The sequence below is a fragment of the Myotis myotis genome, unplaced genomic scaffold (genome assembly GCF_014108235.1).
Source record: "Myotis myotis isolate mMyoMyo1 unplaced genomic scaffold, mMyoMyo1.p scaffold_m19_p_3, whole genome shotgun sequence".
NCBI lineage: Eukaryota > Metazoa > Chordata > Mammalia > Chiroptera > Vespertilionidae > Myotis > Myotis myotis.
The window spans coordinates 119252833-119277763 of NW_023416335.1; the positions used below are offsets into that span (position 1 = coordinate 119252833).

At 43.6% G+C, this 24931-nt stretch overlaps 1 protein-coding gene and 1 pseudogene across 3 annotated transcripts in view; both read right to left on the bottom strand.

Annotated features, from left to right (window-relative positions):
• The window catches only part of ADIPOR2 (adiponectin receptor 2), an 84903-nt gene that overhangs the window by 49670 nt on the left and 10302 nt on the right, over window positions 1–24931 (bottom strand). Inside the window, exons 1-3 of one of the 3 annotated variants that reach the window (XM_036297542.1) lie at window positions 21513–21637; window positions 19584–19733; window positions 10993–11249 (exon numbers count right to left, since the gene is read on the bottom strand). In XM_036297542.1, the coding sequence (XP_036153435.1) occupies window positions 10993–11163 (171 nt within the window). In that variant the 5' untranslated portion in view covers window positions 11164–11249; window positions 19584–19733; window positions 21513–21637. Of the gene's footprint in view, window positions 1–10992; window positions 11250–15030; window positions 15128–19583; window positions 19734–21512; window positions 21638–24931 lie in introns of those variants that run through there. The other 2 variants (XM_036297543.1, XM_036297544.1) reach the window with 2 other exon arrangements.
• Window positions 15595–15744, bottom strand: LOC118652409 (annotated as a pseudogene).

Here is a 24931-nt window from a genome sequence, read left to right on the forward strand (position 1 = left end):
TGTTTTTCTCTCTCTGCTCTCTCCCTCCTTTCCACTGTCTAAAAATCAATGGAAAAATATCCTCAAGTGTGTGAAAGAAACAACGATCACAGGCAACTGAAGAAGCAGAAGCTTTTATCCAGTGACAGCCATTTCAGAGGCAGTGATAAATGAGCAAGTAAAGATGCTGCATGATGGCCTGAAAGACACCCTGAAACAAGTGCTGAAAGTGATTGATTTAAAGCTAGTAGGGGGTGGTTGGGTAAATTTAAGAAAAGAAGTGTTTATTTATAGATTAAACAGTATCTCAGACATGTACTGTATATAAGAAAGTTAAGTGGATAGAGCGTAGGCTCCATCCAGTCAAGGCACGTACTTTGGTTGCAGGCTACTTCCTAGCCGGTCCTGGTCAGGGCTTATGCAGGAGGCAACTAATAGATGTGTTTTTCTCACAGGGATGTTTCTCTCTCTTTCCCTCTCTCTTCCACTATCCCTAAAAAAAAAAAATCAATGAAAGAATATCCTTGGGTGAGGATTAACAAAAAAAAAAAAAAAAAAAAAGAGGAAGAAGAGGAGGAAGAGGAGGAGGAGGAAGAAGAAGAAGAAGGAAGAGGAAGAGGAGGAGGAGGAGAAGAGGAGGAAGAGGAAGAGGAAGAAGAAAGGTTAAAACAGGGAATCATTTGGAGTCTGAAATGAATTAATTGAATTTACATTATTTCTAATGGGAAAAATATGATTCCGTTTTTGAACAAATCACTTCTCGAACAGCCTTCCAAAATAATTAAGTTCGAGAACTAAGCCTCCACTGTATTCATATCATACCTCAGAGTCATTCTTGTCAATTCCTTCTCCCTTAACCATCACATCCAATCTACCAGCAAATTCTATCAACTCTACTTCCAAACACAGCTCTAATATATCCCACTTCTTGCCAACTCAATTATCACCACCAACCCAGACTAAGCTACTTTCACAAATTTCTGTAGCAGCTTCCTAGCTCATCTATAATTTTCTCTCCCCCCAAAAAAATGTACCAATATGTCTTCACATGAAAGCCAAACATTAAAATTTTTTAGAATGTAAATAAGATCTTATCACTCCTCTGCTTAAAATCTTCCAATGGCCTCCAACGCACTTTCTCCAATCACAGTTTACAAGAGTCCTTACCTATATATTTTTTTTACTTCATCTCTTACAATCCTCCCCCATTCACTCACCACACTTTCCAAATAGGCCAAGTTCTTTTCAGACTAAGAACCTTGCACACACTACTCCGGTTACTTGAAATGCCCTACACACACGCTCCCCTTCTTTCCTCTTCTCCACTTTCGATCAGCCTTTACTAAGCGTTCAATTACAGTCACTTCTAGAAACTGGCAGAAGTATTGTTTTCTTTATCACATCAGTTTTTTAAATTGGATATGAGTATATTTCAGAACAGTTCGCTGTGTATATTTGAAAACATTTCTTAATATCAAGAAATTGATAAAAATGTACATTCTTATTTTTAACTGGAAAGGAACACATACATCATCTACTGTCCTATGACATGCGAAAAAAACAAATTCCGAGAAATTAAATAACCTGCCTATTCTATAAGGCTAGATGATAGGTTTTCCAACCCTGTGTTAAATAACCTGGTCAACCCTCTTCTTTTTTTTTAAAAAAATATATTTTTATTGACTTTAGAGAGGAAGGGAGAGGGATAGACAGAAACATCAATGATGACAGAGAATCATTGATCAGTTGCCTCCCTCACGCCCCCGACTGGGGATCGAGCCAGCAACCCAGGTATGTGCCCTTGGCCGAAATCAACCTGGGACCCTTCATTCCGCGCAGGACGACGCTCCATCCACTGAGCCAAACCGGCCAAGGCGACCCTCTTCTATTTCTGTTTATTCATTGCCACTTTCTTTAACCCAAGCCATAGAACAATCTTAAAATTTATATAAAATGAGAAAGGACCCCAAATAGTCATAAAGACTTGAGCAAGAATAACAAAGCTAGAGGCATTACAAGTCCTTACTTCAAAACATAATACAAAGCTACTGTAACAGTATGATACTGCCATAAAGACATACAGCCCTAGCCAGTTTGGCTCAGTGGATAGAGTGTCGGCTTGCGGACTGAAGGGTCCTGGGTTTGATTCCAATCAAGGGCACATACCTAGGTTGTGGGCTGGATCCCCAATAGGGGTGTGCAGGAGGCAGCCAATCAATGATTCTCTTTCATCACTGATGTTTCCATCTCGCTCTCTCCCTGTCCCTTACTCTCTAAAATCAATAAAAATACATTTAGAAAAAATATACATACAGACCAATGGAAAAGAACAGTAAAAAAAATAAATAAAAAGAGTGGCAAGACTACATAATAGGGAAAAGATAGTTTCTGCAATAAATGGTGTGCACATATACAAAAATCACTTCGTAATGATTTAACTAAAATATATATATATATAATACATATATATTATACTAGGGGCCCAGTGCACGAAATTCGTGCACTGGGGGGGGGGGGGAGTGTCCCTCAGCCCAACCTGCCCCCTCTCACATACTGGGAGCCCTCAGGCGTTGACCCCCATCACCCTCCAATCGCAGGATTGGCCCCTTGCCCAGGCCTGAGGCCTCCGGCAGAGGTGTCAGGCCTGGACAGGGGACCCCCAGCTCCCCGCAGTTGCAGGCTCCGCCCCTGCCCAGGCCCAACGCCTCTGGCCAAGGCATTAGGCCTGGGCAGGGAACTCCCAGCTCCCCACGATCTCCCGCTCTGCCCCGCACGTGCTTCATCACACATTTAATGGCACATGCAGCACGGAACACGGATAAACACGCGGGTACATGTCACAGTCACCCACGCCACGGCCACACGCTGGCACCCAGATGGGCTCACGGCACTATTTCCACTGTTTCCGGGGCCACCAGAAGCTGCCAAGCAGCCTGCAGTGCCTGAGCCCTCCTGGCCTGGCTCGGGGTGTTGCTGGATTGAAAATGCATCGATGGGGGGTGTCTGAGCCGGTGATTGGGGGTGTGGGCCCCGGGGCCTGAGCTCAGGTGGTGGACTGCGCAGGGCGAGGCCCCCGCCGCCGGGACATGGTCCTGACAACTTTATCCAGAGTCGTCTGGGACCCCTCCCCACTCGGGGCCCAGGAGCGGCTCTGCAAACAGGACGCAGACCTGGTTCGGGCCCGGCTCCGAGAACAGCGCTCACCCGCTTCGGCAAGTCCTAAACTCACGCATGAGGTCTCCTCTGTCCTGGGCGCCTCAGCCCAGCCAGCCGGGGCGACAGTGGGACCAACCGGCACCTGGCGAGTGCCCCAGACCCGACAAAGGCTTTCCAAGACAGGTGAGCACCCGCCACTCCTGTAGGTGGGGGTTACCTGCAGGCGGCTCCTCCTTCCTGGGTGGCCCTGACCTGAAGCATCTCGCACAGGACCCCCTGGGGGCGGGGCCCTCTCTTCCCTCAGCTCTTGCGGGTTGAGGGCGTGACTGCGGGAGGACGCAGCGGAGGCCGCAGCCGCCCCGCCTGCCCGCGTCCGGGTCTGCCGGCGGGATCGGGTCTCGGGCGACTGCTGGCACTCACACCCCCAACCCGCTCTTGGATGGCGCTGTATCATCCTGCCTGCAAAATGCAAATTAGCCGCCATCTTTGTTGGCGGTTAACTGCCATCTTAGTTGGCAGTTAATTTGCATATCTCGCTGATTAGCCAATGAAAAGGGTATCGGTCGTACGCCAATTACCATTTTTCTCTTTTATTAGTGTAGATATATAATATAAGACCTGAAACTATAAATCTCCTAGAAGAAAACATGGAGGAAAAGCTTCAAAATATTGGTCTTGGAAGTGATTTCTTGGATATGATACCAAAAGCAAAATTAGACAAGTGGGACTACATTACATTAAAAAGCTCCTGCACAGCCCTAACTGGTTTGCCCACAGTCCAGAGTGTCAGACTGTGGACTGAAGGGTCCCAGGTTTGATTCTGGTCAAGGGCATGTACCTTGGTTGCGGGCACATCCCCAGTAGGGAGTGTGCAGGAGGCAGCTGATGTTTCTCTCTCATCGATGTTTCTAACTCTCTATTCCTCTCCCTTCCTCTCTGTAATAAATCAATAAAATATATTAAAAAATAAATAAATAAAAAATAAAAAGCTCCTGTACAGCCCTAACCGGTTTGGTTCAGTGGATACAGCGTCGGCCTGCAGATTGAAAGGTCCCAGGTTTGATTCCTGTCAAGGGCATGTACCTTGGTTGCGGGCACATCCCCAGTCGGGAGTGTGCAGGAGGCAGCTGATCGATGTTTCTCTCTCATCGATGTTTCTAACTCTCTATCCCTCTCCCTTCCTCTCTGTAAAAAATCAATAAAATATATATTTAAAAAAAAAATTCTTCCATCACTGGTTGAAAGTCACTGCTTTAAGGAAATAACATTTAAAAAAAAAAAAAAGCTCCTGCACAGCAAAGAAAACAATCAACAGGGTGAAAAAGTAACCGATGGAATAGAAGAAAATATTTGCAACCCATATATCCTAAAAAAGGGTTAATATCCAAAATATATAAGAAACTTCTAAACTCAATAGCAAAAAAATAAAATAACCTGCTTTAAAAATTGGCAAAGGACTTGAATACACATTTCTTCAAAGACATATAAGTGGCCAAAAGGTATATGAAAAAAATGCTTGCCCAGCCGGTGTGGCTCAGTGGTTGAGCATTGACCTATGAACCAGGAAGCCAAGGTTTGATGCCAGGTCAGGGTACATGCTCGTGTTGCAGGCTCAATCTCTAGTAGTGGGAGTAAGTGCAGGAGGTAGGTAATCAAAGATTCTCTCTCATTTACGTTCCTCTCTCTCTCTCCCTTTCCCTTCTTCTCTGAAATCAATAAAAATATATGGTTTTTTAAATGCTCAACATCACTAATCATCAGGGAAGTGCAAATCAAAGCTGGAATGAGATACCACGTCACATTTGTTAGGATGGCCATATTCAAAAAAGAAAATAGTAAGTGTTGATGAGAATGTGGAGAAATTGGAACCTTTGGGCACTGTTGATGGGCATGTAAAATAATGCTGCTACTATAGAAAGCAGTATAGAAGTTCCTCAAAAAATTAAAAATAGAACTACCATATGACCAGTAATCCCATTTCTGAGTATTTATCCAAAAGAACTGAAGACAGTATCTTGAAGAAATATCTGCAGCATTATTCACAATAGCCGAAAGGTGGAAACAACCTAAAAATCCATAGTGGAAGAATGGATAAAGACAATGTGTGGTACATATATATAATGTAATATTATTCATCCTTAAAAAAGAAGTCTTTAAATGGTGATGGAAGGAGATTTGACTTGGGGTGGTAAGCACACAGTACAGAGTACAGATGATGTATTGTGGAACTGTTTACCTGAACCTGGTAATATTGTTAACCAGCATCACCCCAATAAATTCAATAAAAAGGGAAAAATAAAAAAAGAAGTCTTGTCATATGCTAAAACACAGACAAACATATGTTGGCATTATATTGGGTGAAATAAGCCAGTCACAGGACAAATACTGTATGATTTCACTTAGAGAGATATCTAAAGTAGTCAAACTCATAGAAGCAGAAAGTAGAATAGTGGTTGCCAGGGACTGAGGCGTGGGGAGAATGAGGAGTTGCTATTCAATTGGTATAGTTTCAGTCATGCAAGATTAATACGTATATTCTAGAGATCTGTGTGCAACAATGTGCATATACACTAAGTCCTTACTTGGTATCGATAAGTTCTCAGAAACTCCAACTTTAAATGAAACAACATCTAACAAAACCAATTTTAACATCGGCTAATTCATATAAGTAAAAATTAAGTTCCTACAGCAAAAGCATTACCACTGGTCACAAAAAAAACACTGCCAAACTTCTAAATAAAGACCCAAAACACTTCTACTAGTTTTTGTTGCTGTTTACCCTCACCTGAGGATATTTTTTCCATTGATTTTTACAGAGTAGAAGGGAAGTGGGGAGACAGAGAGAGAAATATCCATGTAAGAAAGACACATCAATTGGTTGCCTCCTGCTGGCACCGTGACCAGGGCCTGGGATCAAGTCTGCAACCGAGGTATATTACCTTGACTAAAATCAGACCTGCAACCCTTCAGTTCATAGGCCGATGCTCTAACCACTGAGTAAAGCCGGCTAGAGGAAAATACTTCTAATATTAAACAATGAAATAAATGTGAGCTACACATACACCTGAGAACTATTAATAAAAACGAGTAAGAGAATGATTTTCCAAACACTTATGCCAGTTCAGGATCTCAGGTGGCCAGAGAATCTCCCAGCAGCTCAGGGCACAAGACAGGAATATACCCTGGAGAATACACTCTTCCAACACTGGCCCACTCACCAGTCCCCTGAGCCTGCTGCACGTGCAGCCTGGCATTCGGTTGTCTCTTCGGTCGTTTTGGATGTTACGGACCCTGGCTCTTTAGATAGATAGATAGATAGATAGATAGATAGATAGATAGATAGGTAGGTAGGTAGATAGATAGATAGATTTTGACTTGTAATTTTTAATGCAATTACTGCATGAATCCTTCTTCTAATTAATTGCCTTTCAATGTGCACAAATCTCTGCACCAGGCCAGTTATTACTACAAAGTGGCAACAAGAAAGCAAAGTCTTAAATGTAAAAGGAAGTTCTTGCCCAAGATATCCATCAAACTTCTTTTTAAACAATAATGCTAGTTTATAGGTCAAATTACACTTACAGTTGCAGTAGGCAAATAGGTTTTTTTAAATTCTATAAATTACTTATCTGCCTGTGTGTGTGCAGCACTTGCAAGCACATGCATGCAAATAATCAGTCATTGTAGCACAATCTATATATATAAAACCCTAATATGCAAACAGACCGAATGGCGGAACAACCGAACAACTGGTCACTATGATGTGTGCTGACCAGGGGACACACACGGAACATGGCGGGTGTCGGCAGCAGGGGGCAGAGCGCGGAACATGGCGGGCATCGGCCACTGCGGGATGATGGAGCAGGTGAGCGAGGGCGCCAGACCAAGGAGGAGTGCCGGTTGCTATCATTGGGGCGAACCTCTGGTGGTCACTGAAAATTCTTTGCTCCACGCGCTGCAGTCCTGCCTGGCGCTCCCACCTGCTGCCAGCACTGGCCCAGCTCGCACCCCAATCGCTTGGTGCTGTCAGTGGGTGCGAGTGGCAGCTGCTGGCCCCAATCGCCCCTCAAGGCTTCTCTACCTTCCCCTGCTCCTGAGGGGCGATCGGAGCCGGCAGCTGCCTCTCGCACCCACTGCCAGCGACGGCCTTGCTTGCACCCGCTGCCAGTGCCGGAGACACTGTTCGCACCCACTGCTGGCGCTGGCCCCACTTGCACCCGCAGCTCTCGCCAGAGCCACCGCTCACACCCACTGCTGGCACCTGGCGCTGGCCCCACTCGCACCTGCAGCCCACGCCAGAGCCGCTGCTCACACCCGCTTGCTGGCGCCTGGTGTCAGTCCCGATTGCTCGGCACCGTCGGCAGGTGTGAGTGGCAGTTGCTGGCCCTGATTGCCCGAGGGCTTCTCCACCTCCCCCTGCTTCTGAGGGGCGATCGGGGCAGCAGCTGCCACTCACACTTATTGCAGGTGCCAGCCCAAATAGCTCTGTGCCATCAGCGGGTGCGAGCGGGGCTGGCGCCATCAGCGCATGGGAGTGGTGGCGGCAAGAGCAGGGCTGCCAGGAGACAGGGGGCTGGGCGAGGGCACCGAGGATGGGCCGAGACCCACCCCTGTGCCCACCGCAGCCTCGCAACCCAAAGTTCCTTTCAAGGTGCATGAATTTGTACACTGGGCCCCTAGTCTAGTATAAAGTTATAAAGTAGTACCAAGAATAAAAGAAAAAGTGAGCTCAAATTTCTTACCACAATAGCCTATATTGCTACAAAGCCCTGGTGAAATTATTATAAAAAGATCTCAACAAACAAGACAACCAACTGGAGTTCAAACCAGCACCACTATTACCCACATAAGCATATCTCTTAGAATGGTAAAGATGCAGTTTCAAGAAGTCTTTCAAAACATTTTTAACTATGACTCACAGTAAGAACTGTATATGTTATCCAAATACACACACACACACACACACACTAGAGGCCTGATATATGAAATTCGTGCAAGAGTAGGCCTTCCTTCCCACACCTGCCGGCACTGGCTTCCCTCTGGCACCCGGGACCCGGGCTTTCCTCACAAACCCGGCTTCATCCGGAATGTCGTCCAGAAGGACATCTGGTCTAATTAGCATATTATGCTTTTATTATTATAGACTAGAGGCCCGGTGCATAAAAATTTGTGCACTTGGGGGGAAGGGGGGGCCCCTCAGCCCAGCCTGTGCCCTCTCCCAGTCTGGGACCCCTCGGGAGATAACGACCTGCTGGCTTAGGCCTGCTCCTGGGTGGCAGAGGGCAGGCCCAATCCCTAGGTGCAGCCCCTGTTAGGGCTCAGAGCAGGGCCGATTGGGGAGTTGGGGCGCTGCCCCTGTCATGCACAGAGCAGGGCGGATCGGGAGGTTGTGATGCCACCCTCAGTCACGCTCAGGGTAGGGCTGATTGGGGGGTTGGGGCACCGCCCCCTGTCACACTCAAGGCAGGGTCGATGGGCAGGTTGCGGCGCCACCCCCTGTCACGCACAGAGCAGGGCCCATCAGGGGCTTGGGGAGCTACCCCGTCACACACAGAGTAGGGCCGATAGGGGAGTTGGGGCACCGCCCCCTGTCACGCACAGAGCAGGGCGGATCAGGGGTTTGGGGCGCCGCACCCTGTCACACTCAGGGCAGGGCCGATGGGGAGGTTATGGCTATACCCCGTCACACAGAGCAGGGACCGTGGGGGGCGGTTGGGGCGTCGCCCTCTATCACCCACACAGCAGGGCCCGTGGGGGGGTGGGTTGGGGCGCCGCACCCTGTCACACACAGAGCCACAGGGTGATCAGGGGGTTGGGGAGCTCCCCCCTATCAGGCACAGAGCAGGGCCGATCAGGGGGTTGGGGCGCCTTCCCCTGTCACGAACAGAGCAGGGCCGATAGGGAGGTTGTGGCCCTGCCCCCTGTCACACACAGAGCCGCAGGGCGATCAGGGGGTTTGGGTGCTGTCCCCTGTCACGCTGATCCTGGTGCCAGGAGGCCTCGCGGCTCCACTGATCCCGGTGCTGGGAGGCATATTACCTATATAGGATACAGGCCTGGTGCACGGGTGGGGGCCGGCTGGTTTGCCCTGAAGGGTGTCCTGGATCAGGGTGGGGTTCCCCACTGGGGTGCCTGGCCAGCCTGGGTGAGGGGATGATGGCTGTTTGCAGCTGGTCACACACCCTTCCGGGTGGCGGCCCCCACTGGGGTGCCTGGCCAGTCTGGGTGAGGGGCTGAGGGCTATTTTCAGGCTGGCAGGTCACTGAAGCTCCCAACCCCTCCTTTTCTTTTTTCTTTTTTATTCTGGGCCAGCTTTAGCTCTGAGGCTTGGCTCCAGCTCTTAGGCCTCCGCTGCTGAAAGCAGGTTTCTGGCCTTTGTTTACCTTCTGTATTTGAAACAATGTTGCGATCCTGCTGGCTGAAGCCCAGCGACTAAAGCAGGTTCTGGGGTTTTGTTTAGCTTCTATATTTGTAACATAGTTGCTTAGAGTTGCAGCTCAGAAGCCGGCAGCAGCAGGCGGGGAACACTGGAGTCCTCCGTCACTGAAGCAAGCAAGCCTCACGTTCGCTTCCAGCTGCCTGGCTGCCGGCCACCATCTTGGCTGGCAGTTAATTTGCATATCGCCCTGATTAGCCAATGGGAAGGGTAGCGGTTGTACGCTAATTACCATGTTTCTCTTTTATTAGATAGGATATGCATATATATAAAGCTAAACAATTTCACCAAATAACAGTTTGTTTAAATGTATATTCCTGCATATGTGCAGCTCAATATTTATTCTAATTTGCTGTTTAATTTTTAAATACTGCGTTTAGTACCAAAATTAATTTCATAAACTCTTAATGGGGACAACCTACAATTTGAGAAACACTGTACTAGATCCAGAATATTGAATGCATGCTACATATTTCCAAGGTACCAAAGCACGTAGCAATAACTTTCTAATGCTGTCTACAGCTATTTCTACCTTTGTTCTTTCTAGGAATAGTTGCTTGAATAATTTAAAAGCTGTTCTTTTCTCTGGGAAGTGAAAGATCTGCCTTCTCTTCTCAGAACTCTACTGATTTCCAAGATATGCACTAGAGATAAACCATATCTGCAGAAGTATTTCTAGCATGCAAACAAAATTTCTCCAAAAATATGCCCTAACCGGTTTGACTCAGTGGCTAGAGCAGGGGTGGGCAAACTTTTTGACTCGAGGGCCACAATGGATTCTTAAACTGGACCGGAGGGCCAGAACAAAAGCATGGATGGAGTGTTTGTGTGAACTAGTATAAATTCAAAGTAAACATCATTACATAAAAGGGTACAGTCTTTTATTTCAATAGTTTTATTCATTTCAAACGGGCCGATTCCGACCCGCGGGCCCTAGTTTGCCCACAGCTGGGCTAGAGTGCCGGCCTGTGGACTGAAAGGTCCCAGGTTTGATTCTGGTCAAGGGCATGTACCTTGGTTGCGGGCACATCCACAGTAGGAGGTGTGCATGAGGCAGCTGATCGATGTTTCTCTCTCATCGGTGTTTCTAGCTCTTTATCTCTCTCCCTTCCTCTCTGTAAAAAATCAATAAAATGTAAAAAAAAAAAAAACATTCTCCAAAAATATAAACAATATGTCATCACTAAAGCACTACACAACCCATTTCCTTTCTCAAACAAGATAAAGTAGATTATGATTTTAAGGGTCAACAGAAAAGGCATTACTATGAAATCAAGTAATACCTACCTGATTTAATAAGAGATTTCAAATTATTCTGAATAAAAACTTACAAATGTGCTCAAGGTTCCTTTTCAAAACTCTATCCTCTCTCCAGCCATACTTCCATAAATTTGTCTTACCGTCTTAACACATCAACTTACTTTTTTAAGATGGGTAGAAAGAACAGATGCCTCTAAAACAGGCTCCAAATCTCCTTGGTGATTGTCATTATCACCTCTCCTTGTACCATCAAGTTGGAGTCCTTTTCTGAGCCGTATTTCTGGCTCTGGAGTCCTGATGCACTCCAATCCGTTTTTCGCTGTCTGGTTCATGGGATAAACAAGGCTTTCTTACAAAGAGACCTTTCTTCCTGTCCCTTCTTCTTGGGAGGGTGGACTCTCAGGACAGTGTGTTGACCCTAAAGAGAGGAAGATTTTAAATTTAACATATTTTAAACACATTAAACAAGTGCTGGGAGAAGAGACGGGTTATATTATTATATGCTCAAACAATGAAATACTCAGCAATCATTAATAATGGTAAAACAAGAATGTATATTTTAAAAATCTGTATTTGATGATAGGAAAGACTGCCCAAATCTACTTTTATTTTATTTTTTTTTTAACGTATTTTTATTGATTTCAGAGAGGAAGGGAGAGGGACAGAGATAGAAACATCACTGAAGAGAATCATTGATCAGCTGCCTCCTGCATGCTGTACACAGGAGATCAAGCATGCAAGCCAGGCATATGCCCTGACTGGGAATCAAACTATGACTCCCTAGCTCATAGGTCGACACTCAACCACTGAGTCAAACTGGCTGGGCCAAAAACTACTTTTATGTGGAAAACGCAGCCGTAGCCAGTCTGGCTCAGTGGATAAGAGTGTCAGCCTGCGGAGTGAAGGGTCCCGGGTTCAATCCCGGTCAATGGCACATACCTCGGTTGCAGGCTCGATCTCCAGCCCTGGTCAGGGCGTGTGTAGGAGGCAACCAATCTATGTGTCTCTCTCTCACACTGATGTTTCTCTCTCTGTCTTTCCCCTCCCTTCCACTCTCTCTAAAAACAAATGGAAAAATATCCTTGAGTGAGGATTAACAAAGAAAGAAAGAAAGAAAGAAAGAAAGAAAGAAAGAAAGAAAGAAAGAAAGAAAGAAAGAAAGAAAGAAAGAAAGAAAGAAAGGAGGGAGGGAGGGAGGGAGGGAGGGAGGGAGGGAGGGAGGGAGGGAGGGAGGGAGGGAGGGAGGGGAATTTGGGTCTTGAATGAGAAGATTTACTTTTCATTTTTGTTCTACTTGTATATTTTTGCCACATACTATACATTACTTTTTCAATGAAAAACATATGTAAGTGTAGAAAGAATATATGTGGATCCAGCCAGTGTGGCTCAGTGGTTGAGCACAGACCCATGAACTAGGAGGTCACGGCTCGATTCCCAGTCAGGGCACATGCCCAGGTTCCAGGCTCAATCTCCAGTAGGGAGCATGCAGGAAGCAGCCAATCAATGATGCTCTCTCATCATTGATGTTTCTATCTCCCTCTCCTTTCCTCTCTGAAATCAATAAAAATATATTTAACTATATATGTGGATTGTATGCATTATAGCTGGGTTTTACATATCCAACATCATACAGGCATCATAATAACCAATTTCACAGTTAAGGAAACAAAAATTCGTCATACTTTGTAGAAAATAAATAGGACCAAATCTCTGACTTATATAGCATATATTGGTGGTAATGGTTTGTATTTAACTTATTTAATGTCTGCATTTCAATATTTTTAGTTGTTTTTAACTATAGATTACCCTGGAAGAAAAACTCAGGACCAGAGCATACTTTTATATCCCTGTGAGTTCTTAGAAAGTGCTATACACATGTTTAATGAATATTTGATAGATGATATTTAAATGTTAAGTGTTTTTGTAAAAACACTTTCAGAAATCATCTCTCTCTCTCCAAACTGGATTGCAATAAATTTCCTAGAGTTCAATATTTCAAGTCCTTGACGCTCTTACCTCTTAATTCATACTACAAAAGTTTATTTTATTATTTTTTATTGATATTTAGAGAGGAAGGGAGAAAGAGAGAAAGAAACATCAATCAGTTGCCTCTCGTACACAACCAGACTGGGGATCAAACAGACTGGGTATGTGCCCTTATCAGGAATTGAACTCACCACTTTTTGGTGTATGGGACAACACTCTAACCAACTGAGCCACACTGGTGAGGGCCAGAGGCTTATTTTACACATTTAGTTACATATCCAAATAAGATGATTATCACAGGCAATCCAATTAGAAATACTAAAATAGGAAGGAGCCAGGGTACATGTTATGTTCATAAATCCCATGAGATTCAACGTTCTTATCAGGGGAAAGTAGGAGTAGGGCAAAGTGGGAGGGCCTGGATGCCATAAAAGGTGCATTTAATGTTCATATATGTGGGTACACAAGACTTAGTCCAAGAATTCTAATTAAACTAAGAATTACTCTGTTAGTTTCATAAATCATGACTTTGCTACAGAATTTCTCTAAGTGTTTTCAAAGTTTTGGGAGCAATAACAAACATAAAACTTTAAGGATCACCAAACCTGGGCATGTGCCTATCACATAAAGGCCGTAGCAAGCATATTTGTAATACTGAGATTATAAACTATGCTATTAATGCCCAATTCTGAAAGAGGAAACAATGTTAATGATTTATATTCATATACAGATGTGGAAAGTAGGCTCAGAGATTAGGTAACTTGTTCAAGGCCATTAGTCTATAAATAAAGAGCAGCTGGGATTTATATCTAGGTCGTTCTGGCCCTCATGAAGTTCATGTGCTATCTGCTACCCAAAAAAATTAAGACTAGGGAAAAAAAAGATAAGAACTTGAACCTGTGGACAAAAGAGGGTTCTGTAATAAAACAGCCAAGTCCAGTGATGGAAAGTGACCTCATAAAAGGATATGATCATAAATTCCTAACTGGGCAGGTCATAGTGAGTAGTCATGCTCCAGGCCTATAACCTCTTTAATGAAAGGTTTAAGCAAGTCCTGTCCATTAGTCTTATGCATCTAGGTTAACACACCTTTGAGATGCCAGAAGTAATCCTCTTTTCCAGACCTTTTAAGGAGTAAATAATCTTGTTAACTATCCTGTACCTGGATTTCTCCCGCCTTCATAATCTCCTTTATGTTCCCTCCTTAATTCCAAAAGTATACCAGAAACTGCAGGCCAGGAAGCTCAGTTGTTTAAGCATCCTCCCCATACCCAAGACTGTGGGTTCGATCCCCAGTCAGGGCAAATACAAGAATCAACCAATGAATGCATAAATAAGTGGATGCTTCCCTCTCTTTCTCTCTCTTCCTCTCTCTTCCTCTCTCTCTCTCTCTCTCTCTCTCTCATCAATAAATATTTTTTATTTTTTTTTAAAGAAAGAAACTGCAAAACTGGCATTTTCCAGAGTATCTGAGATCTTGCGTCCTGGCAACTGTCACCAGAATGGCTTAAATAAACTCTTAAAAATTCTCTGCATGTTTGGACATTTCCTACATCAAAAAACCCTAAAGTCATTTCGTTTACATGGTAAGTAAACTAAAGAATCAAAATTTTTACTATCAAACATAGAAAATAGAATAAAGCTTTCTGCAAAGCAGCCTTGAAATATGACCACACCTTCTCATAAGCAGGAGTTATGTATAGAGGCATGTTGCTCATTTAGGAGAATATAAATGGAATGCTCTATTAGTTAGAATTGCTTTGTAATCTTCAACTCAGAAACAGAAAGCAAATGACAAGAAATAAGTTTTCCCAAAGAATCTGTAAGGATTCTCCTTAAAATAAAAAGACATTTAAAAAATCAGTTTCCAGGAAAGGGCTAAGGTAAACACATAGTCCTATCAACAATGCTTTCTAAATTTATAAGTATAATAAAAGAAGAATGAACAAAATAAGACACTGTAAAATCTCCAATCAAAAAAAAATTAGTTACATTTACCATTTTACATATGCGAAAGCAGAAAAACCTACCAATGTATTTTAGAGTTTGAACACTAGAATTGTTGAAAGAAAAAACATATGTCAATGCTCAGGTTCCCAACGATTTAACAAAACGGTCCAATACAAGAACACTGGAGGGAATCTACTTCTATATGTTTTACTTTATTTGCATTCTCTCTAATGATAAAATGAAGTTCTACTAGGATGCAATACCTTGAAACCCAAAGCAATCAATTCTAAGACTCTAAGGTAAGGGTGTTGTCCTTTATCACCATTATTTAACTCTGTCCTGGAGGTGATAGACAACTAAAGAAGAGGGAAAAAATGAAGATTATAACTATTTACACATTATCACAGTTTAGCAAAAAACCCAAAAGAATCAACTGCAAAAAACCATTACAATAAGAAAACTCATCAAAGTGATTGGATATAAAATTACATCTACATATTAACAGCTTCCATCCTAAAAGCCCAGAATATTTGGTTATTATAGAAGAAACTAATACACACAATAGAAAGTGAAAGATAAAACACTTAAAAACAAAACTTAAAATGCTACTGAAGATCTACACAAACTCCTAGACTACTAAGTGAGTTCAGCAAGGTCAACAGAAAGAACATGAGCAGCCAAAACCGGTTTGGCTCAGCGGATAGAGCATCGGCCTGCGGACTGAAAGGTCCCAGGTTTGATTCCGGTCAAGGGCATGTACCTGAGTTGTGGGCATATCCCCAGTGGGAGATGTGCAGGAGGCAGCTCATCGATGTTTCTCTCTCATCGATGTTTCTAGCTCTTTATCTCTCTCCCTTCCTCTCTGTAAAAAATCAATAAAATATATTAAAAAAAGAACATGAGCACTCATATATCAATCACATTTCTGATAAGAACAGATACTACACTTGATCTTAGCCAAAAGGCCGAGAAGCGATCACATTTCTATATACTAACAATAAACATGTGGAAACTAAAATTTAAAACAATGTCATTTACAATTACTTCAAAGAAATTTAAATACTTAAGTATATGCTTAAAATATGTATAGGATCTGTTTAGTGAAAATTACGAAATGCTAATGAAAGAAATCAAAGGTCTAAACAAATAGCAACATTTAATATTCATGAAGTGAAACATTAAATAATAAAGATGTCAATTCTTCCCAAATTCTTCTATCGGTTTAATACAATTCCTATCAAGACCCTAGCAAGGATTTTTGTAAATAGACAAGCTTATTCTAAAATTGATATGGAAGAAATAGGCCCAGAATAACTAAAACAAATAACGAAGTAGAAACAATCCCTTGGGCGAGGGGAGGGAGTGGGACCTTGATCTAAATAAACCTCACACCCTATGGAGCATGAACTTAAAATATAAAATGTAAAACTTTTATTAAAACACTAGAGGCCCAGTGCACAAAAATTTGTGCACTTGGGCGGGGGGGGGGGGGTCCCCTCAGCCCGGCCTGCGCCCATCTGCAGTCCAGGACCCCTTGGGGGATGTCCACCTGTTGACTTAGGCCCACTCCCCGGGGGATCGGGCCTAAGCTTGCAGTCAGACATCCTTCTGGCAACCAGGGAGCCCTCAGGGGATGTCCAACTAAAGGCTTAGGCCCCCAAGGGATCGGGTCTAAACCGTTAGTTGGACATTCTTAGTCCTGCCACGGTGGTGGGAGAGGCTCCTGCCACCACCTCTGCACTGGCCAGCCATGAGCCAGCTTCTGGCTGAGTGGCACTCCCCATATGGAAGTGCACTGACCACCAGAGGGCAGCTCCTGAATTGAGCATCTGCCCCATGGTGGCCAGTGCGCATCACAGCAACCGGCCATTCTGCCGTTCAGTCAATTTACATATTAGCCTTTTATTATTATTACTAGAGGCCCGGTGCACAAAAATTTGTGCACCTGGGGGGGAGGGGGTCCCTCAGCCCGGCCTGTGCCCTCTCCAAGTCTGGGACCCCTCGGGAGATAACGACCTGCTGGCTTAGGCCTGCTCCTGGGTGGCAGAGGGCAGGCCCAATCCCTAGGTGCAGCCCCTGGTAGGGCTCAGAGCAGGGACGATTGGGGAGTTGGGGCACCGCCCCGTCATGCACACAGCAGGGCGATCGGGAGGTTGTGATGCCACCCGCAGTCACGCTCAGGGTAGGGCCGATTGGGGGGTTGGGGCACCGCCCCCTGTCACACTCAAGGCAGGGTCAATGGGGAGGTTGCGGCACCACCCTGTCACGCACAGAGCAGGGCCAATCAGGGGGTTGGGGCACTGCCCCCTGTAACTCACAGAGCAGGGCCCATCAGGGGGGTTGGGGCTCTGTACCCTGTCACGCACAGAGCAGGGCCAATCAGGGGGTTGGGGCGCCACCCTCTATCACCCACATAGCAGGGTCGATCAGGGGACTGGGGCGCCGCCACTCTCACACTCAGGGCAGGGCCGATGGGGAGGTTATGGCTCTACCCCGTCACTCACAGAGCAGGGCCCGTGGGGGGCGAGGGGGGCGGCGCCGCACCCTGTCACACACAGAGCCGCAGGGTGATCAGGGGGTTAGGGCACTGCACCCTGTCACACAGAGCTGCAGGGCAATCAGGGGGGTGGGGAGCTCCCCCTATCAGGCACAGAGCAGGGCCGATCAGGGGGTTGGGGCACCTTCCCGTCACGAACAGAGCAGGGCCAATAGGGAGGTTGTGGCCCCGCCCCCTGTAACACACAGAGCCGCAGGGCGATCAGGGGGTTTGGGCACTGCCCCCTGTCACACTGATCCCAGTGCCGGGAGGCCTCGCGGCTCCACTGATCCCGGTGCTGGGAGGCATATTACCCTTTTACTATATAGGATACAGGCCTGGTGCACGGGTGGGGGCCGGCTGGTTTGCCCTGAAGGGTGTCCTGGATCAGGGTGGGGTTCCCCACTGGGGTGCCTGGCCAGCCTGGGTGAGGGGATGATGGCTGTTTGCAGCTGGTCACACACCCTTCCAGGTGGCGGCCCCCACTGGGGTGCCTGGCCAGCCTGGGTGAGGGGATGATGGCTGTTTGCAGCTGGTCACACACCCTTCAGGGTGGGGGTCCCCACTGGGGTGCCTGGCCAGTCTGGGTGAGGGGCTGAGGGCTGTTTTCAGGCTGGGGGTGACTAAAGCTCCCAACCGCTCCTTTTTTTCTTTTTTCTTTTTTTATTCTGGGCCAGCTTTGGCTTTGAGGCTTGGCTGCAGCTCTTAGGCCTCCGCTGCTGAAAGTAGGTTTCTGGCCTTTGCTTACAATGTTGCGATTCGGTGGACTAAGGCAGGTTTCTGGGGTTTTGTTTAGCTTCTATATTTGTTACATAGTTGCAGCCGCAGGCGGGGAACGTTGGAGTCCTCCGTCACTGAAGCAAGCAAGCCTCATGTTAGTTTCAAGCTGCCTGGCTGCCAGCCGCCATCTTGCCTGGCAGTTAATTTGCATATTGCCCTGATTAGCCAATTGCAAGGGTAGCGGTCGTATGTTAATTACCATGTTTCTCTTTTATTAGATAGGCTATAGGATGTCCCTATTTCCCCCCTTTTGCCCCCTCTACCCAGCTCTTGCCCCCCTCTTCTCTCTGGCCATCACCATACTGCTGTCTGTGTCCATGGGTTGTGCATATATTTTCTTTGGCTAATTCTTTAAATTTTTATTTTCAGATAAGTGCTTATAACTGCATTATTATATATTTTCTATTACATCATTTAGAATTAAGATATTTTTTAATTGAACCCTTGTAAATTTTAGCACAAATAAATTATGCTAGAAGCAATTAGGAGATTTTTTCATGTAATGCATATACATTTCAATTAATATTTTATTAATTTTTAATTTTTTAATATTTTAATTTGAAATCATCTCATACATGTAAAAAAAAACTATAAAATACTACAGCATATTATATGTCCCCTTCACCCAATTTCTCAGGTGTTACTAATTTAAACATAACCATTATACAACTAACAAAATTTGGAATATATTTTTCTTATAATCAATCTCTTTAATGTTACTTAATCCATTTACTTTGTTTTTGTTAATCTTCACCCAAGGATATTTTTCCATTAAATTTTAGAGAGAGTGAAGGGAAAGGGAGAGACACATTGATTGGTTGCCTCCTACACATGCTTTGATAAGGACTGGGGATCAAGCCAGCAACTGAGGTACATGCCCTTGAGTGGAATCGAACCTGGGACCCTTCAGTCCACAGGCTAATGCTCTATCCACTGAGCAAAACAGGCTGCAGCTTAATTCATTTACTTTTAATCTATATGTGTCTTTATATTTAAAGTGGGTTTTGTTTTTGATTCACCCTCATAATCTGTCTTTTAATTGGTGCATTTATGCCACTGACTTTCAGAGTGCTTACTGACAGAGTTACTGCCATATCTGGTGGCTTCTGGGGCTTCCGGGGCCCACCTGCCTGCAGCCCGGGACCGGATCCGATGATGGGCGGCAGGCAGGCGGCTTCTGGGGCTTCCAGGGCCCGCCTGCTTGCAGCCCAGGACCGGATCCGATCACGGGCAGCAGGCAGGGGTAGCCCACGGGGGACTGCATGGCGGCTCGCGCTGTCTCGCCCTGCCTGCAGTATGCAAATGAGCCACCATCTTTGTTGGTGGTTAATTTGCATATCTTGCTGATTAGCCAATGGGAGGCGTAGCGAAGGTATGGTTAATTACCCTGTTTGTCTATTATTAGATAGGATAGGAGAAAATCTTCAGGATCTATAGCTATGCAAAGAGTATTGAGACTTGATGCCAAAAGCATGATTCATAATAGGGCAAGATACTAACCCGACTGTTCGCCCTGTGCAAAGAAGTCAAAAATTTTTCCATCAGCAAAATAATCCGAAATTACAAGAACTCTTCTCTGACGATGAGTGGATAGCCCAGCTTGCACACCTGGCAGATACTTTTTCACTATTAAATGAACTAAACATATCCCTGCAAGGACAACATAAGGACATGTTCACACTACGAGGTAAAATGGATGCTTTTCAAAAGAAAATATTACTGTAGCAAACGAGATTGGCTGAAAAGATCTGCAAGTGTTTTCAAACTTTGGTAAATATATGAGAGAAGGATGTCCACCGGCAGGTGGTAATCATTGTTCAACAACAGCACTTACAATCACTCACAGAATCTTTTGGTTGTTATTACCCAAAGAAAGAAGATCCCAGACATGGCAATATGTGGATAATAGATCCATTTGCAGCAAACATGGAAGACAGCAATTTAAGCATGAATGAAAAAGAAAGCCTCATCAATCTATCATACCACGACAGTCTCAAAGCTAAATTCCAGTCATCCTTATCAAAGACCTCATTTTTGGATCTCCATTAAAAGTGAATACCCATTGCTGAGTGAAAAAGCAATGAAAATTTCAATCCAATTTTCAACAACATTATTTGTGCGAAAAAACATTTTCATCTGTCACAGCAATTAAAACTCGGTACCAGTCAGCTTGAAATAAATACGGCTCTCCATCTTGCAGTAACGACATTGGAGCCAAAAATCCATAAACTTATTTCAAGCAAACAGGAGCAAATATCACACTCTAAAAATGTGTAAGACTTAAATACGCTTCAATTATTTCTTAAAAATTAAACTTTAATAAATGTGTTACAATTAAATTTTGAAGATTTTGTTATGATTAAATAAGTATTTATAACATTGTTATATTAAATAGGTGCATTTCATATTAAAATGGAAGTTCTCTGATCATTATTTTACAAATGTATCTTTTTTAAAAAAAAATCATGTTAGTGGTCCACGGGATTTAAAATATGAATTTAGTGGTCCCAGGAGGTCTGAAAGGTTGGTAACCACTGCTTTAAAACACAATGCCAAATATTAATGAGGACTAGTACATTGCTGGCAGAAGATAAACTGACACAACCACTTTGAAAAATTGTTAACTAAAGAAACTTCCAAATACACTAACTGTATGACTAAGCCATTCTACTAAAACTTTACCCAAAAGAAATAAAAATGTAAGACTTTGACAAGAAAAAATTCTGAGATGTCCTAAATTAAATTACAGCAGGCTGAAGAGTAAAAAGGAAGAGGTAAGAGGTAATAATCTTTCTTCATTCTTTTTTCTAAATACTTTTATTGATTTTTAAAGAGAGAAGAGAGAAAAACATCAATGTGAGAGCAAAACATCAATCAGCTGCCCCCTGCATGCCTCCTACCAGGGACGGAAGTCAGCAACCCAGGCATGTGCCCTGACCGAGAATTGAACCAACACCCTTTCAGAGTTCAGGATGACGCCAAACTAACTGAACCACATTGGCCAGGGCAAAGTTTTCATTCTTAAACTAAATGATTTAGAGCGGTTTCTAACAAACATTTAAGACAGTTAAGGCTCAAGCTTATATACACAATTCTCCTAAATTCAAAATTAAAAGTCTTGCACAGCTGGCATGGCTCAGTGGTTGAGCACTGACCTATGAACCAGGAGGTCACGGTACAATTTCTGGTCAGGGCACATGCCCAGCGGGCTCCATCCACAGCAGGGGGCATGCAGGAGGCAGCAGATCAATGATTCTCATCACTGGTGTTTCTATCTCTCCCTCTCCCATTCTCTCTGAAATCAGTAAAAATATATTTTTTTAAAAGTCTCAAACATCAGGACATATATATAACAGCAACTGGACAACTAAATACATTTAAGTATTCTGAAGTTTCAACTATCAAAATATCAATCCAATACATGCTTACCTAGTTTCCAAAGTCTGTGGATATTAACCAGCAATCTTGTTTTCCTCATAAAAATATATCCTCGAACTGTTTGCAACCCAGATTCAATTTAAAAAGTGACTGAGAGAAATGACATTTGGGTGAGGTCTACAAAATACAATCAAACCTCGTTTCTCCAACATCTCCCATCTCAAACAATTCAGTTCTAGGCCAACTTGTTCACAGACAAAAATGTCTGGGTTGTGGAACCAAACTTTGATTTTCAAACTGACAACCCTTTCAAGCTGATACCTCAGCATGACAAAAAGGGTCTCTCTGGTGACAAAGGAGAAAATGCTTTTGTTGCCAGCTAAATCAACCATTAGCACAATTTTAAGACTTAAAAGAGGGCATCAATATATCAGGACCAGCTAAACTGTGATATAGCCCTAACTGGTTTGGCTCAGTGGATGGAGCACTGGCCTGCGGACTGAAGGGTCCCAGGTTCGATTCCAGTCAAGGGCATGTACCTTGGTTGCAGACACATCCCCAGTAGGGAGTGTGCAGAAGGCAGCTGATCGATGTTTCTCTCTCATCGATGTTTCTAACTCTCTATCCCTCTCCCTTCCTCTCTGTTAAAAAAATCAATAAAATATATATATATATAAACTGTGATATAATGTGTAAATAGTTATAATCTTCAGTGCTAATGTTGCTAAGGGTGTGAAAGAAACAATGATCACAGACTACTGAAGAGGTAGAAAAACTGTTGTTGATTTGGATAAATGAAAAGCAGTTAGCCAGTGACAGCCATTTCCCAAGCAGTGATATATGAGCAAACAAAGATGCTGCATACTGACTTAAAAGACAACCCTGGACCAAGTGTTCAAAGTGATTCATTTAAGGCTAGTAGGGGGTGGTTGGATAAACTTAAGCATTTATTCATAGATTAAACAGTACATTAGACATGAACTGTATATAAGAAAGGTTAAAACGAAATCATTTGGGGGTCTGAAACAGATTAATTCAACTTACATTACTTCTAATAGGAAAAAATGATTCAGTTTTTTAGCAAATCGCTTCTTGAACAGCCTCTGTAATGAATTAAATTCAAGAACCGAGGTTCCACTGTACAGGAGTGGGCAAAAGTAGGTTTACAGTTGTTCGTATGGAAAAATATATCATCCTATCTAATAATAGACAAACAGGGTAATTGACCATACCTTCACTACGCCTCCCATTGGCTAATCAGCATGATATGCAAATTAAACACCAACAAAGATGGTGGCTAATTTGCATATGTAGGCTCCAAGTGGCGGAGCTAAGACTGAAGGTGAGCCTGAGCCATGAAGATGGAAGACGGCTCCGGCTGGGGCCGTGAAGATGGAGGATGGAAGGCGGCTCTGGCCAGAGCAAAGGCCTGGGTCCCGGGTGCCGGAGGAAAACCGGTATTGGCAGCCAGGAGAAGGGAAGGCCTATTGCATGAATCTCTTCGTGCAACAGGCCTCTAGTATAAGAATAAACTCTGTGTTCCGCATACTCACAACTGTGAATGTATTTTTGCCCACCTCCTGTATGCTCTCTATCTATCTACATTCTGGGTTCTAGTTCTGGATCAAGTAATCAACCAATCACATTATTCTAGCTCAGAAGTCACAAACTTGAACATGTGAAGCAGCCTGATGAAAGAAAAAAAAAGGCTGTCCTTGCTGGTTTTCCAGTGGTTAGAACACCGCCCTACATATCGCAAGGTCTCTGGTTCGGTTCCTGGTCAAAGGCACGTACCATGGTTCCGGCTCGATCCCTGGTCTGGGTTTGTGCGTGTTTGGGAGGCAACCAATGGATGTGTCTCTCACACATCGATGTTTCTTTCTCTCTCTCCTTCTCTCTCTTTCTCTCCCCACTTCCTCCCTCCCTTCCATTCTCTCTAAAAAATCAATGGAAGTATATCCTCGGGTAAGGATTTTTTTTAAAAAGGCTGTCAGTGTACTGAACTGAAACTACTTAAAAGATTTACAACAACTTACATGCATAGGCATATAAAAACAGAAATATAAAAATGTTAAATATTAACAGAAAGTATTAATATTAATTAACAAAAGTATTAAAATATTAACAGAAATATTAAAAAATATTTAAAAATTTAATTTGCCTGGCCATATGGCTCAGTGGTTGAGCATCTACCTATGAACCAGGAGGTCACAGTTTCAATTCCCGGTCAGGGCACATGCCCTGGTTGCAGGCTTCATCCCCAGTGTGGGACAGGCAGGAGGCAGCTGATCAATGATTCTCTCTCCTCACTGATGTATGTATGTTTCTTTCTCTCTCTCTCTCTCTCTCTCTCTCTCTCTCTCTCTCTCTCTCTCCCCCTTCTGCTCTGAAATCAATAAAAATATTTTTTAAATTAAATTAGATCCCTGCCTCACATACCAAAAAAAAAAAAAAAAAATCAGGCAAAATATAGACCTAAATGTAAAAAAAAAGTCTAAGACTTTTAGAAATACGAAAAAATTAACAAATAAGCCACAGAGACTAGAATATATTTGCAATTCACTTAACAGACATAACCAGAATATAAAACTCCTAAAATCAATTTAAAAGACAACCCAATTGGGAGGGGAGGAAGAAGGAACAGCCATTCAAGAAAACCTGAATAGTTACTCAACATTTGAAAACATGCTCAATCTCATAATTAATTTAAAAACTTAAGACAATTTGATATCATTTCACAATAATTTGATTTGTAAACATGTAAAAAATCTGACCGTGCCATGGATAAGAATTTGGAAAGAGTAAATTCTCACATTTTAATGAGAAAAAATGAAAAATAGGACAATTTTGGAGAACAATTTGGCAATTTCTCCATAACCTCTAACCCAATAATTCCACTTCTAAATAATTTATCTTAGAGGACTTCAAATTTCATATCCACATACATACATACACATGCACACACACACACACACACACACTGCACAAAACATTTATCCTTACTGCCTGCAATACAACATGATACTTTTCCATCCTATTTGAATTCCTAACCTGATTTCCCAACCAATTAATGGCTCTCAACAAGCAGTTTGAAAAACTTGCCCAAGATCTTAAATATGTGCACAAGCATTCATAATCAGGAATGTTCAATGTAATAACCAGAGAAAGATTCTGAGATGTCCTAAATTAAATTACAGCTGACTGGAGGGTTAACCAGTTTAACTGTGGGCCAACTAACAATAGACTGCTCACATTCCTGACTGCACCTTAGAGCTTTGAATAAACTTCTATAGAGACCACCAGATGCCCCAGCATCTGCTTATGCATGAACTTTCAAGACTTGTCCAGCACCAACCAATAGTAAATATTTCTTTCTTAAGGACTGTGCACCTATCCTAGAACTGCCTCCCCCCTTCACCTTTTCCCATCTCCCCTTATTTGTAGCCAATATAAATTCTTTCAAAAACATA